Source organism: Dysidea avara, chromosome 11 (assembly GCF_963678975.1).
Source record: "Dysidea avara chromosome 11, odDysAvar1.4, whole genome shotgun sequence".
Classification (NCBI taxonomy): domain Eukaryota; kingdom Metazoa; phylum Porifera; class Demospongiae; order Dictyoceratida; family Dysideidae; genus Dysidea; species Dysidea avara.
The window spans coordinates 13,819,941-13,836,580 of record NC_089282.1 but is presented as its reverse complement, the minus strand read 5'-3'; the positions used below and the strand labels follow the sequence as shown (position 1 = coordinate 13,836,580).

Genomic DNA, 16,640 nt, shown 5'->3' with positions numbered 1-16,640 from the left:
TATAGTGAAGCTGTGACTATCCATTATATACACTACCATACAACAAGTGATTGTGGGTTTTGGTTATCAAATAATGATTTTCACTTTTACACCATCATTCTGACCACACACACACACACACACACACACACACACACACACACACACACACACACACACACACATAGGGCCACCGTAATTTTATTCAACTCCAAAGAACTTCATCTCGGCCTGACTACAGTAGCATAGCGACCATGATGGTGACCTCCATTATGAAGTAAGTTACACAAGTATAAGGAAAAATTCAGAATTTCAAGTTCAATTAGGGATCATAGAAAAAAAAATAGGGGGAAAAAAGTAGGGAAACAAGGAAGGTTGCCTACACCTGCAGATATACTAGTGAACATTTAACCCTTAAACGCACATAAGTCTATATACATATATATATATAGGCAAATTACGCATGCCCCTTGAAAATGTATAACACACGCCATTTGAAAATGCATAATCCTATATATAGGCCTTTACGCATGGCTGTAAACAAAGCACTGTAACCTTTGAAGTGTTCATCGTATGGCTGAAAATTTGTACCACTCCACTCGTGATGCAATTAGTATTAAAATGGTACCTAGGGTTTACCCTACAACCAAAGTATAGGAACGAAAACTTGCCGTCAAAATAATTCTTAACTAAGAACCACAACTATCCTATTACATACCTTTAGAAAATGATCCATAATTCCTTGCCAGTTGGTCCAAATCAGCAAAGAAGTACTAGTCAAATCACCATTCAATGGCGAATAAAGCCATATGCAGGTCATGTGATTAATTAAACCCACAATCAATAGGACAATCAAGATGAAGAATGTGCCATTGTGAAAAAGTGAGACATTATTCTTCTTTGCTTTATAATAAGAAAGCCTTTGTTGTTACAATGTTTATTTAGCCTTCACAAGTTGGACAGTGAATAAGCTTTCTATTGATGCATGATTATACACTAATAGAGTTATAGTATGTACAAGTTGAGCTGAATCCTAAAATACAACTAAAAACTAAAAGTGGATTTTTCTCTCAACAGAGTTAACATTTCAACCAACCAGATGATTGGTGGCAACAGCAAAGGTGTCAACAACAGGTACGTACGGTATGGCTCCAATACAAGTTTGGGAAAGGGCACTGTACTTATACGACTCCCCATAGGGAATGTATTGTGAAAATTTTGATTGGCCGTAACTATTAAGTCAGATATTTAAACAAAATATTTTGAAATATTTTTAGTGGGTCAAGCAGTACTACAAAAGAGCCAAATTTCAAGATCGTGTGTAATTGCATCCATGAGTTATTAAATGTTTTTGAGGATTCAGCTCAACGTGCACATACTATAGGAAAGGCTATCTTACCTCACCATATAAGTTTGCTTTGTGTGAACACGCATTCCTTAAAAGTTCCATGCACATACAAGGCTTAATTTCCTAAAAGTTTCATGCGTGTTTAAGGATTAATCACTTCAATCTATAGTCATGATTGAATATTAGGGATTAAATGTTCACTAGTATATGTGACTGTCTCAGCAAAACCTGACTTGCTTGCACAAGCATGTGTATTGAGAAAACGAAAGTGAAATATTTTTTTTTGTAAAATTATGCATGCTAGAAAGAAAAAATATGCAAGTTTTTATCGGTCTATTACTCAGAGAAGGTAGACTCAAATCAATTAAAACTATACACCATCCAACATCAAAGTTAAGGCTATGGGTAAGAATGATAGTTGGTGGACTACAATGAGCCGCCTGCTATCCCAGTAGCAATAAGAAGGTATCAACAATGGATGCCTTTAGTGAAGCTTTTGCTAAAGTGGTGGACCGTACAACTCCACACTCTCATGCTAGTCCACCAGTACAAGTGCTAACACTCTGCAGGTATCTCCAGCTAAAGCTGCCAATTCAAGGATGAAAAACTTACGTTATTTGCATGGTTGTTTGAAGATAACATAATATCTGAACAAGAACTTGTGGAACAGAAATGGATATGCTGAAGAAAATCACATAATGTGCTGGAACAGTCAGACACACGCACATGCTGTTTGTATATGTTTGAGTCACTAATCCAGGTCCTGCGATCACCTTCTGTAATTTCAATAAAATGCATAGAGTGGCTGTGACAATATCTACTTCAATTGTTATTCAAAAGCTGTTACTTATATCCTAAACTATGTACTTAGCAACTAACATCATCTCTTGGAAACTAAATCCATTTTCTATGTAATTATATATATATCACTCACTTCGATCCCATACCCTCATAACTGGATCAGCACTTAATGCCAAACTGTTTAACAGGAGAATAATTTCAGCTGTAGATCACGCTCTTTGTAACTAGTGGATAGAGTCGCTTACAAATGTCACCAGTAAATCGATGGTTCACTTTACGGTAGCCTGAATGACACAAAGGTTTGTAGCTCTTTGTGAGTGTCCAATTCACCTGGGCCAAAATCTTTGCCGTATCATAAACCATCTAAGGACTTCATAGCAAGCACTAAGTTGGCAAGAAGTTGCCAACTATCTGTTTGATATACTTGCAGCATTGAAACTAAGGTGTGCAACCTATAAACACACACCACACATTCTGTACAGATTCACAAGAACAGTGCTCGCCAAGTGCTATGTTTAGCTCGAGACCACACTCAAGTGCTATATTTTCTGTAATGCACAACTGTAAGTGGTGCTTTTACTGGTTTAATGTATGAACCTGGAGTTGCAGTAGAGAATAAAGTTAACCAATAATACAACTTATGAATGCCACAATGGCAGTGAGTAAACTAGTGCCTACTCGTGATTAGCAGAAGATTAATTTGTAACTATTAATGTTGAGTTATCAAATGATTTGTTATTCGTCAGATCCAGAATTCACTTAGTAGTGCAACGGGAGGATGAGGAGAATGACTGAGGAAGGCTAACTATGGTGCATGTGAGTAATGGACAAGAAGTTGCTATATTTACAATGATGGAGAGTATAGTGCATGTGTGTGTAGCCATTAATAATTACCATGGTAACGTTGTTGACAGCTTTTTTAGTGGGGGGGATTTTTGGTCATTCCAGTATCTCTGTGGTCTTTGTGTCACAGTCACACAAAGTGTATATTATTACTATACAAGGGAAGATAAAGCAGCCTGATGAAAATATAGTACACTTTATTAGCACCATATTTAAGTATAACATAATAAGGATTCAACAACAATTATAATTGAAGGTTTTGTTGATTTTACAAAACCTCTCCAAAAAATTGAACTTTCTACAGATAGACTTAAAAATTCCCAACAGTGTGATTTTATTTATAGTGACACTTGTAGCTATTGATTGTGGGTTTTAGTTTACCAACATATTTCTAATAAATTGTATACTGACATGAGACATTTATTTGTAAAGCAGAAAACTTGTTTATGGTAGCTATCATCTTGGTTGTAGCAGTTTTCACCATGTCCTAATCTCGAACAGCAACTATACAATGATGGTGTTAATTTCAGGTTTGAATTCTATACAGTTTTGTCACTGGTAGGACGAATACATAGAGAGATGACATTATCCACAATCAGTCATATGGAAGTGATTTAAAAAAAAGCATGTGATTATAACAGAGCTTGTACTTTGATTTTTTCAAGGGCCAAAAAAACAAAACAATGTATTTTTAGATTTATTTTTTAGCCTTCATGTCAGAAAGAACTAGATGGACCTTAGCCCTGTTAGGCATTAGCCTTTTGTGGCACACACAATTTTTACCATAGGGTTACTGACCACGTGATCCGTGAAGGCTCGTTAATTTAAGACCCAAGAAGCTTCTCCAAGGCATTCGCAGAAAGCCTGAAATGTTGTAGATTGCTGGTAAAAGTTTGGAGAAGTTAACGATAATTAAGATATAATGGAAATCTTGAAATCTCACTATAAATTCACCCCTGGTTTTGTTCAGTTAGTGGATTCCTCATCTGAATCAGTGGAGTATTGCTAGATGTAATACACTACTATTGTTGAAAAGAGTTTATTGCTATCACTTTTATACATTGAGAGTTCATTAAGAAGTAAGGAAGGCGAAGACAAAATAACACTTCTTATTGTTTTACTGTGATTTACTATCATGCACTACTCCAGCTTGTTTCAGTACTTTTTTATTGATGTGTCATGGTCCCTACTTACTTGAAAAAAAAAAAATTGTGTACTTGTTTGTTAACTTTTTTGTAAATAACTATTATGACTGGTGAACCCAGGAATACCACATCAAAGAAAGAAATGGCACTGCTCGCCCCAGCTATCAATTATCACCTGAAAAGTGAAGTATCCATTATACTTTAATGTAAGCTACAACCCATTACACACCAGTACGAATCAAGAACTGTTCAAAAAGCACCTCTGCAATCAAAGTAGCCACTATGAAAAATATGGACAGTTTCTGTTACGAAAGGAAGCCATCACATGCTACCACCAAATCAACAATTTTTGCTGTCAGCAAAGATGAATGGGACACAAAGGAGGACACTGGTAAGTCCATGAAGAATGCATTGTACGTACTGCGGTATGCCAAAAGGCACCTGCTGGGCTGAAGCGACGTCGAACAGTGCAAAAATCAAGCCCGTAGCCTTAGCCGTTATCGAGTTATGCTTGTCTGAAGGCATCAGTCAGTCAGTCAGTTACTTACTCAGTCAGTTACTTACTCAGTCAGTAGAAAATTCCATTGAATAATTTTTTTTTAAATTCCGTAGCAACTTGTTGAAAGCGTTTCGGGCTGATCTGAAAGCTTGTTTGGGCTTAGTTTTACCTTACCAATACTGCCTCATCATTATCAGGGAAAATCGAGGCTGGTTTTGGGTGATTTTATCCCGTGGGCCACGCCTACTCCTTTGTGGTCCCTACTATACAGTTACTATCGTACTGTATGATAAATGACAGGGGTAGTACAAGCCCACGTGAATTTGCAATAGTATTACACAAATGCTGAAAGAATTTCACGTGAGCCAATAAATAGCCTCTGTAGAAAAAGTAGAGGAAGGGGTGCAACGTGGTGTGATACATATTTCAATTCTACTTTGTTTGTTGTTTGCAACGGTGCGATTCTCAATTGAAAAAACTCAGCCAATATGGTGAAATGGGGTTAATAGTGATGATGATGCATGGCAGTCACGGTTTCACGCCAACACTGATACTGATTATAGATGATTATAATAGGATCATTGATGTACGATATGGTATTTCCAACAGGTAGTATCACACATTTAATAAAAATATTTTAACTAACGTTTCATAGAGCACGTGGGCTTGAACACATCATGACCTACCCTTGTATAAATGAAGTACGCAGCAGTTGGAGTGGCAACAGACAAATTTACACAAAGCTACACAAGACAACTACTGTAACCCTCGGGGAAACGAAAAGTGGGTTTTTTTTCTTAATAGAGTTAACATTTCAGCCAACCAGATTAAAGGCAACGGTAAAGGTGTCGACAACAGACACGTGGTCCAGAAATAGACACTGCACTTCATGGCTTCTCATAGGAAATGTATGGTGATAATGACCATAAACATTGTGTCAGACATTTGAATGAAGACTTTGAAATATTTTTAGTGGGTCAACAAATGAGTCAAATTCCAAGATTGTGTGAAATCATCCATGAGTCATTAATTGTTTTACAGGAATCAGCCCTTAGTGTACTGTATATCCTAAATTTCCGAGGGACAAAACTTTAAGATAAAAATTTTCAGACTTGCAAGTCTAGGATAAAATTTTCACTGTCAACCCCCAAAACCTCAAAATCAGCAAAATTTTCTCCCTCAAAATATTTAGGCTATATGGTACTTACTATACTAAGACTATATATGCATACCACTAGAATATGATGAGTAGCCTATAAGTTTGGCTAGTTAAAATAAACTTCCAGTTTAGAAGCCATCACTAAAAATGTTGAAACATCACAAAAACACCCTTCTTTTTTTTTTTTTTGCATAAAGTTTCCAGGCTTCTGCTGGTACGAAATAGCAGAGCCCTCCAAAAAATACCTGTCGGTTAGCAAAAGGCTAACAATATACACACTTGTCGCACCGGCTTCTTGGCCACACGATTATACATACATGACCTACACCTCACACTGCTGCTACTTATATAATGGAGGTTGCAGGATTTGATTGTGGGTTTGAATTTACATAACAAAAATACACATACAACTTACAGAGTGTGTGAAGACGTTCCTGTGAGTCATACTTGGCTTTCCCCATACACAACAAGTTCCTCTGGGCAAGATTCAATGGCTTCTCTTCCACACAGATCAATGGTGAAGCAAGCGTGGTGAACTCTCTAATCATAAACCCTCCCTGTAGTGTTAACATTGTTGGGTATAGTAAAGAACCAACAGAAGATGTGAAAGTGAAAACACCCATAGAGCTGTACCGATAATCAGATCAGCCAAAATATTGGCCACCATTATGGCATTTTTTACTAATATCGGTATCGGTACTCAACAGTAGAAGAACTGATATCGCTACCGATATTTATACAGCAATAGTTTGTACATAAACGGATTATAATATTGGTTTTCTACTTTATCCATGTGGCTGTTCAGTGGCAGTGGCTTACTGTTCACTCTACAGCAAGTACTACGCTACGAGAAGCCATACACATAATTCTAGTGTTTGTTGCTGGAAAGCTTATCAGTCTTAAATGAAGCAGTTATATATAGTACTTTTGTAATATAAAAGAACAGTCACAAGGAAACCTACTGTACCAGCCTTCACACAAGCCAATAAAATGCAGAAATATCGGTTTAAGGCTTCATGGGAGTGCTTGTGGGTGCCTAACTGTCTGGATTGCACAATAGAAATCCAAGCCACTATCACCATGGGCATAGAGTGAGTAACGAATATATCCACATGTTGTCGTAGAGTACACTTTGCATAGACTATCTATGACTTTTGTTTGTAATGCAAATATCGGATCAACTATATATCGGTTATTGGCTTCTTTTGGTGGTATCCAAATCGGATATCAGTACATGCCAAAATCCCATAGCGGTACAGCTCTAAACACCCATGCATATATTAAGAGTTCAGGGTTGGAAATTGAGCGGCCTTTTTTAAAACTGTCCAGTGGACACCAGTATTGCAATGTACAGTAAATGTGGTCACTCAAAGTCTACTTTGTATTGCAGTTTGCCTAAATTGTACTGAAAATACAAAGCAAAGCATAAGCTTACAGCAGTGGTGTAAAACACAGCTATTGCTTCCCAGTGAAGAGCAGGACTAGTAACCACAAGAGGTCTCACAGAGAGGGGTAGAGGAACTCAAAGTTCGAAAGCAACCCCAACAACTAAGCGAGACAAGGACAGTTGGGCATTTGTACACAAGCGTGCGCGCGCGCGCACACACACACACACACACACACACACACACACACACACACACACACACACACACACACACGCACGCACGCACATGCACACACACACCATACCTCTTTTGTAGCTTTTATCTGGCCAAGTTTTTCACCAGTAACAAACAAAGATTGTGATCCTAATGCATCATCTGGAAGAACAACATAGAGTAATGATCGAGCAACTACCTATAGTTTGCCACTGATATTATAGTAGGATGATAATGTGCAGTCCAACCAAAAATGGAATTAAGTAAAAACAGGCCAATAGCTGACAAAACTTATTTTAGCACTTCACAACACTAATAATTATGCACATGTAGAGAGTAATTTTTAATGGTTCTATTTTTGGATATTTTGAATTGGATCTTTTATTACAAATATTCCTTCTCCAAAAAATAAACTCAACAGTACGATAGCACTGTACATATTGATTAATTTTTTTTTTAACTCTGGAATTCGGCCAAGGCCATTCTTCCATTCCAAAGTATACACATAGTGACATATACAAGTACATAAACAAAGTAATATGTGACCGGATTTCACATAACAAGGCTTCCACACACACAAAATCAAACTTACGTTTTTACCAGAAATGGATTGCTGGCCTAATACACTATCATATTCCACACTGTACTTCCTTCAGGACTGGCAAGTCTGGTTTCTGTGGCAGCTTTCTTCCGACCCTGTCAAAGCCACAAGTGGGAGACTGGTGCCGTTGAATGGCCATGGCTTTGTGATAGTGGTGTGTAGTGACCTGGGACTTCACAGAGAGCTCACCAATAGTGTTCTCAGTCAATTTGGAGTGATTTGAGGGCCACGGAGAGCCCAAACTTGGCCTCTGGATTCCAATCGTCTTCTTGCTTCATTTTATACCCCTATATTAAGCCCACCCACCGCCCCCCACCCTCCCACCCTATTACTACCACCTGTGATATTATTACCCGCTCGAGAAAAGTTGCCCAAAACAGGGCTAATTTTGGGTATCAGAAATGTATACACCCACTCAGTGATAGCTAGTAAATAGATGCATACTTGGTGCAAATTTTGTTTGCACAGCTGTAGGCACTGAAAAGTTATTACACAGTGATTACTTAAAATCGCCATATCTCCTAACGAAGCTTTGTGCGTCGAAGCCGGGTTTTGTCAAATTCAGTCACATATACAAAAGCACAACATAACTACACAAGCAAAACATAACTACACACCATACAATAAATGATCATATAAATCATTACGGAATGAAGACAAGTTTTGGAAAAGATCGTTTGGTAGGGAGTTCCACCAGGAAGTTGCTTTTTGACAGAAAAATCATTTATGAACAGATAATCTGCTGTGGAGGGTTGTGGCAAAGAATAGTAGGGATCACAAAGATTTACACTTTCCCATCATAAAATATCACTCAAAACCAGTCATACCTTTCCTCCACGACAACTTAGCAGGTAGAATCTAACTCAAACATGCATTCAAACCAATCAAAATGCTTCGGATGAGTTACTACAAAACTTTTTCTTGCCCTACGCTGGCAGTACTTGCTTCAACAATCAGTACATCCACCGAAAGTCACAGCAATGGTGTGTGTGTGTGTGTGTGCGTGTGTGTGAGTGTGTGTGTGTGTGTGTGTGTGTGTGTGTGTGTGTGTGTGTGTGTGTGTGTGTGTGTGTGTGTGTGTGTGTGTGTGTGTGTGTGTGTGCGTGAGTGTGTGTGTGTGTGTGTGTGCGTGTGTGTGTGTGTGTGTGTGTGTGTGTGCATGTGTGTGTGTGTGTGGCAGAGTAAGCTACACGGAGAATGGCTCAGAAAAAGAAAATGCAACAGACAAAGAAGAGAGAGAAATAAACGATGACTAAAAAACTGAATGAGTACTCAAATTGAATGCAATAAGATAAACACAATATCTACTGGCTCAGTGCAACTACATGATCAATATTGACTGACACTTTTTTATTGTCTGTCTGGCTGACATCTAGTGGTTTTTACTACATAAAGAGGAGTTTATATATTTTTGGAGGTTAAAATATTAAGGACATTAATTTTATAGTGTGTTTGCTGGTTGTGAAACACACTCGATATCTAGTATTCTGGGTAGCAGTGAAGAAACCAAAAACAACAGCATAATTACGAATCAGCTTAGCTGCTGTATTAGTGATTGAAACTATTTAAACCAACAGCCACTATAAGCCAGTAAACAGCTGAATTACAATAGTAGTTGCTCAAAATAATGTCATTTACTGCTACTCTTGTGGAGATACAACTAAACTGTATACTTTAGACTACACTAAAGAAACCTCTCAAGTTTTCTATACAGTGCACACTGTTAGGATTGTTCCATATTTTCTAACAGAAAGTTTAAAATCCAACTAGACTTCAAAATACGTACATACTCTTCAATTAGGTTATCTGCAAAACTTTCACTTGCTATACATATCTTGACCCCACACATAAAGATACATGTATACACACAAACACCTAACCTGGCAATTGAAGTTCAGATTCTACTTTCAAGGAGCTGGGATCAATAACCTGAATAGTCTCAGAGTCTAAGGCAAGTTTGAAGAAATACAACTTTCCCTAAAAAAATAACAACACTGATAATATCCCCCATACGAATATTATGAACTCTTGATAATATCATTCAACTTACTGCGCTTTATACACACACTAGCAAACATATTAACTCGCATACACACACGACATTTCAACATTCAAAGGGTGCAAGAGAATAAATCCCCATCTTGGTTACAAACACGAGGAGCTTAAAGAGCAACAACAACAAAAAAACAAAACAACTGAGATGCAGATAAACTATCAGAGTCTTTAGACTGTAATCGTTTACTCTCTACTCCTACTCCAAACTAGTCTGCATTAATCTTTGAGCCATGTGAAACACTTCATACATAACATTCACAACATACAGACCACTCACATTTCCATATCCCAACCATCCATTGTCAGTGGGATAGAACTCCTTGTTTACATCATAAACCATACCCTACACAAGAAACACATGTGAACAATGCAACACCAACACTGCCAATGTAGCACTCCATTAATATCAACAACACAACTTGAAGGACTTGATTAAAAGATATTTACCTTTTTCGTTCCCCCATAGCCTGACCCAAGCTTCAGCAGACCAGCAGCACAGTGTACATATAGCCACTGGCCATCACTGGCAATGGCTGAATGTCCATCTGTGGGTAGGGTGAGCTCATCAACGTTCCAGCTGTCAACCATCGAGTTGGCTTGGACACCATGTTCACTCCAGTTCACCTCTCGGATACCTTTGAGTAGCACAGCTTGGACTGACTTTTGTAGTGATAGGAATATCTGAGGAACCTGCAAAGAGAGAAATTCTAATTAATGCACATTACGCATGCTCGCACACACGTATGCATACTACACACACTACACACTCTCACGCACACATACACACTGCACACACCTACAAACACGGTACAATACCACTACTACACACTACAAACTTGTATGGTGGCAGTTTGCTGGGATGACCCGATCAACATCATGGCAATAGCTGACAACATCTTGCTGGTGTCCCCCAGCCCAACTACAAGACTCAACAGACAGGCACACGCAATACTAGACAATTGAGAGGACACAGAGTCACCACTCCGGCCCCCTGACTCCTCTGACACCATTTGTGACAACAACTCATACAGAGGATCTGCAAGAAAACCAGACACCACAATCAAAAATACTAGAATGGTTTGTAGAAGCAAATACATATACAGCAGAGCCCAAAATTATGGTCAGACATCTGCCATTTTCTGACCATTTTTGTCTAATGTCTGAACACTTCTAGAAAAAATTGTACAGTACTATTGAGTATGTCCAACCAAATAGCAGGATTTGTCAGATCATTTCCAAAACATAATTTCCGGACCTGATACAGTATCAGTCTAACCATTTCAGAGAGTACATATTTGGGCAAGCCCACACTGGCTGTACTCGTTTTAACTGTCTATACAACTGTCACATTCCCGAAAGTATTTGCTACAAACACGGAGTATGTGTGTGGATGAGGAGAAAAATGAAGCTAGAGAAAAAAGGCTGAAAGGAGATGCATTTAAATGAAACTGATGAAGAAAAAATGCAAGGTTTGTGCACACAACTGATTTAGCTATCACTCTAAAACACAAATAAAAATATAAATAACATGCTAGAAACAGACACACCAATAAGGCAATGAGATGGTTCAGCAGAAGAAGGGATCATAACATTTTGAGAAGGAAGAAAGGGACATGTAAAGAAAGATTAAGGTCGAAGCGCAAAAAAAAAAAGCATGAAACCCTATTTTTTTAACTCTTAAGACAGTGACTATTGTGGTATTGCTAAACATCAACTTTACAATGAACAACTTTTAGAATCACACAAGATAATGTTTATTAGTTATTACGTAAGGAAAAATTAGAAATTTGAGTAGGGATCATAGATAAAAAGCAAGGAAACAAGAGATAGGCCATCTACACCTGCAGCTATACTAATTCCTACTTCAGTCATGGATGTTTTCCTACTGGATGACTCTCATGGCCTACGTGGTAGTGGAGAAAGAAATGGAGCACAAAAGTAAGTCCATGATGTATGCATTGTAGCTGCTGTGGTTAGCGAAAAGGCATGTCTTGGGCAGAAGTGATGTCGAACAGAGAAGAAATCAAGCCCATAGCATTACCATAGTCAAGGTAAGCTTGACTGGAGGCATCAGTCAGTTAGAAATAAAATTTCATAGAAACGTGTTCGAATGCTCTGAAAACATTAATCCCTACCAATACTGCTGATCTGTTGTGAAGGAAAAGTGAGACTAGTTTGTGGGTGATATTTTTTGGCAAGAAAAGCCCAAACCTGTATGAACTAAAATATGTTATTTTGCTATATCATGATCCCACCAAGATATGATACTTAATGCGATCTATAGCATTTGTCTGGCATTATAATGTTGTGATGGAGTTGTAATGGCATGATGGGTTAAGACATTCTACACAAATGGTTTCAAAAAAAAAGAAGAATACATTGTAACACATAACTTTACTATATTGCTATCAGTTGTATCTCATAATCACCAACGACCTACCTGTACCTACCTGTAATGTCTTTAGGCTCATACTTCAGTCCTGAAGGAGCCTGGCCTTGTAGCAGGTCCAGGAAAGCTTGTAGAGCCTTGATACACAGCTCAGGATGGGTGTGCCATGTCTCACGGATGATTTCAAACACTCCACGTACTCCCATACTAACAACCTACATGGTGGGCATCAAATAAAGATCTCCCTCAACTTTTACAATAACCTACATGTACACACACAATAGTGAATTGGCATGATTACATCACGTATTACTGGACCATTCATGGTATCACATAAAATAAAACTTCATAGAAATGTAATAAAAATACTGCAGGTATTTGCTTCCGGAGCTACATCCTACTACCGCACTGTGTGATACTCCAATACAATTTCATACCAATAATTCAATTATTTTGTTGTGAAAACACTAGTACTCATGAATTGCTACAAAAAGGGACTTTTGTCATTAGATAGTGTCGCCATGTCAACAATTGGCACCATATCTGACCAGGTCTGGTCACTACAGTTATTATCTGTTGCCTACAGTGCCAAAACAATTCAACAAGACAAACGGGTTAGTTCAGTGGTCTTTACTTATATAAGCAGCACTATCCCTGACTGGTTTAGTTGCAGTTCACAAGTGATTTTCACAACAAATTAGGATAATGACAATGAACAGTTGTAATTAGGGCTAAAACAATCATAGTTTTTTAGTATTTGAACACTCTCTAGAGTTAACGATCGAGTGCTCATGAATACTAGTTGCATGTAGTCACATCCATTTGACCCATTTTGTATATACCAACCTTAAACAGTTTACAGCTTTCAAGTAACAACAATGATACACACACTGTATTAAAGTGCTAATGTTAGTGTCCCTGACAATAAATTACACCAATCAAACTCTATATAGCCTTCATTGTGTCACTCCCTGATGGCAAATACATCATGTGAGCCAGGTCATGTGATCAGATCTTAACGAGTACATGAATACCAATGAGCCTTATCCAAAATTACGTCACAAACATAAAATGGCCGCTGTAGTGTGGGGATGTTCGTAAAATTTGTATGGGTGACTATGGGGAGAAAATTTTTGAACGGCGATATCTCAGCTAAGACGGAAGATATCGAGCTCTAACCAGCAGGTATGGTTATAAATTAGCTTAAAGAATAGGAATCTAGCGTTGTTTTTAAAATCAGCCGAAAATCGCTTTTACACACTTATTGTAGTGTCTTATAGCCATACCTGCTAGTTAGAGTTTGATATCTTCCTTCTTGGCTGAGATATTGCCAATCAAAAATTTTCTTCACATACTCGCCCATACAAATTTTATGAATGTCCCCACACTACAGCGGCCATTTTTATGTCTGTGACGTAATTTCGGATAAAGCTCATTTTACTATCTGAGTACCAAAATCCCTAACGAATACTAGTCGAGTATTATATTTGCTTCTGCCCTAATTGTAATGGTTCCAGAAAGGCATGCTTGTATACAATACATTTTATGTGATACCATAAATGGCGGTGTCCTGTTTTTTGTGATTTAAAATCACACAGCTTTGCTTTTACATGAACATTGATACAAAGTTACAGTTGCACCTTTGATAGCGTATGCTGCTTTCGTTTCTTTGCTTCCTCCTCTGTTTCGTCTTCTTCCATTTCACTTTCAGCTGGTTGAGCAAATCGGTTATTAAACATCTCACAGAGTTGGTTTTGTAGTACGAAGTTCCGTACATGAGAGAAGACCGCAAAGTTGGATGCATTGGGATAAGTTATCAGTGACGTGCTGCCATCACGAGGAACAAATTTCTTCTCTACAATTTCAGAATCTTTACTTTCTTTCTGCAAACAAAAGGTATTTATAAATTAAGACCGCATACTCTCCGGAAACGGACGGTACACCATCAAAACGCCTTATCATACCTCGGTTTTCTCTTTGCTGGCTTTTTCATCTTCAGAACTAGACTTGTCCGCTCCTTTCTTTTTGCTTGCTTTCTTTTTCTTTGTGCCCTTATCAGAGGGAGGAGACAGATGACTGCAAACACATAAAACAAGTCAAGACATTGACCGCCAAAATGTAAACTCTTACTCAGCTGTTTGTTCAGTGTCGAATGCCTTCCACAGAACATCTTTAAAGGATTTACCAAGCGCTCCAAGAAGGAAAGAGCCTTCTCTCTCCATTGCAACTCTTGGCCAAAAGCACACGTGATAAATTTTTTTTTTATATGCTCTTACTGTAGTTTCGCGCACCCGACCACTTCTATAATGAATCACGTGATTCAGATAAGTCAGCCAAGAAGAGTACTTCGAAGAGTACACTCTAATGAAAATGGAGCACGACATATATAGCAGCATTGATTGGGATGATTTGGTTCAACCAGAACAAGAAACTTCTCGACAAAATGGTCAAGTAGAAAATCATCAAGCATTACAAGTATCAGTTGTTACAGAAACACCAGAGGTATTAAATAACACCAGACGAGAAACAACCAGAACCACCAGAAATCTTCGACTAAATGATCAAGTAGAAAATCATCAAGATGGGGAAATTAGAAATAGTGAAAGATCAACAAATGTTACAGAAGCAATCTCGGAAACAATAGAGTTACTGAGAGTGGCACCAGAAGAGGGACAAGAACGACATGAAAATCAAACACCAGAGCTCCCAGCGAACCAAGTAGGAAATCACGGCGATCAGGTACGAGGATGGTACATGCTTGAGCTAGTACTAGCAGTAGCTCAACTAGTAGCTGTACTACAGGAATACTTTGATAACCTACTCTGTAAAAAGACAATTCTTGGTCTTGGCATCCTCGTAATCATCCTTGCTCAAAAATATCAGGAACAACATGAACGACTAGATGAAATCGAGCACCAATATCAGCAACAGCGTAAACAACTAGATGAAATGGAGCACACCATCGCACAGCATTTGCAGACTATTACATACTTACGACAGATCATTGCTAACAAGGGGAAGGAAAATGTTTGGCTTGCTGCTGCTGTGTCAAAATCTGTGCAACAAATGTGTATACTTGAAATGCAACAAAAAATGTGCATGCAAGAAAGCAAAGCAATGAAACAGAAGTATGTAAAACACCTTAAGATGTGGGAAGAAAAACATGCAAAGTATACCAAACAGCTAGAAACTTGTGACCAGAATTATAAGCAAAGTGAACAATTAAGCAAAATGAAACAGGATAAAACATTACTCATCCAAGAATATATAATTTTAAAGCAGCTGCGAGTAGAAGAGCATAAGACATTAAACAAAACAAAAGAACAAAACGAAGAGCTCAAGAACCACATTATGCGCAGCAATATAATAAATGAACGCCTTGTAAAATCATCCGAAATGATTCAACGTATTTGTGAATTGTCCGCAAAACAAGATAAGCTGATATCTGGACTGGATATTCACCGTAGATATTGTGTGGAAGACTTAAATCCATTCTTATCATTGTTAAAAGTTTCTCATCATTTATCTGCCAAGTCATTTGAATTGTTTCCCTGGACTTAGTTTAGTGGTTGTGGTCATGAAGTACTTTACTGAATGGTAATACACTATTGTATTTGTACAGCAGTATATAAATGAAGTGACCGAGTTTTGTCCATTGACTTTATATCAGGTTTGGGGTCAAATACTTTGAAAAGTATTTAAATGCAAATACTATTTAAAATGCAAATACTTTTAAAAGCATTTAAATACTTGCGTATTTTGCTCCTCTGATCTGAACTACATGTTACACAACTGCCCTATAGTACACACACCTGTATTAATATTGTTCTAATAAAATTTCAAGTGTATGGTAAAATCAACTATAACATTACAATGCCAGAAAACAATTGGGGTAGACTTCTTTACTCTTCTTAGATGACATTATGGAACTATATGCAGGGTTTGAATGCTTGTACTTATATACTATTCAACTTCAAAGAAAAGTAAGTTCTGTTCCCATTCAAAGAAAATAATTATAGATTAAGGTGTCGATAAGTCAAAGAGATCATCTTCCAACCAAATAAATTTTATGGATTGGGTCATACAGATTCTCTTCCAAGCAGAAGTATTTGCAGAGAGTATTTTAAGTTTTTACATGAAGTATTTAAGTACAAATACATGTTGTTTCAAAATACAAATACTCAAAAATAGTAATACAGCTAAATACAAATACTCATGTA

At 37.7% G+C, this 16,640-nt stretch overlaps 2 protein-coding genes across 2 annotated transcripts in view; one reads left to right on the top strand and one right to left on the bottom strand.

Annotated features, from left to right (window-relative positions):
* The window catches only part of LOC136239414 (E3 ubiquitin-protein ligase MYCBP2-like), a 68,755-nt gene extending 54,077 nt beyond the window's left edge, over nucleotides 1–14,678 (bottom strand). Inside the window, exons 1-10 of the mRNA XM_066030145.1 lie at nucleotides 14,551–14,678; nucleotides 14,385–14,496; nucleotides 14,061–14,303; nucleotides 12,482–12,635; nucleotides 10,868–11,067; nucleotides 10,479–10,721; nucleotides 10,309–10,374; nucleotides 9,857–9,953; nucleotides 7,467–7,537; nucleotides 6,190–6,331 (exon numbers count right to left, since the gene is read on the bottom strand). Coding sequence (XP_065886217.1) covers nucleotides 6,190–6,331; nucleotides 7,467–7,537; nucleotides 9,857–9,953; nucleotides 10,309–10,374; nucleotides 10,479–10,721; nucleotides 10,868–11,067; nucleotides 12,482–12,635; nucleotides 14,061–14,303; nucleotides 14,385–14,496; nucleotides 14,551–14,642 — 1,420 coding nt within the window. The 5' untranslated portion in view covers nucleotides 14,643–14,678. The remainder of the gene's footprint in view (nucleotides 1–6,189; nucleotides 6,332–7,466; nucleotides 7,538–9,856; nucleotides 9,954–10,308; nucleotides 10,375–10,478; nucleotides 10,722–10,867; nucleotides 11,068–12,481; nucleotides 12,636–14,060; nucleotides 14,304–14,384; nucleotides 14,497–14,550) is intronic.
* A 112-nt stretch (nucleotides 14,679–14,790) lies between these two features.
* On the top strand, nucleotides 14,791–15,981 carry LOC136237695 (uncharacterized). The gene has a single exon (XM_066027909.1). It carries the CDS (start codon nucleotides 14,791–14,793, stop codon nucleotides 15,979–15,981), a length of 1,191 nt encoding a protein of 396 aa, XP_065883981.1.
* The last annotated feature ends 659 nt before the right edge of the window (nucleotides 15,982–16,640 follow it).

Excerpts from the sequence above, each read along its gene's own strand:
- LOC136237695 (XM_066027909.1), top strand. The coding sequence starts at position 14,791 with ATGGAGCACGACATATATAGCAGCATTGATTGGGATGATTTGGTTCAA.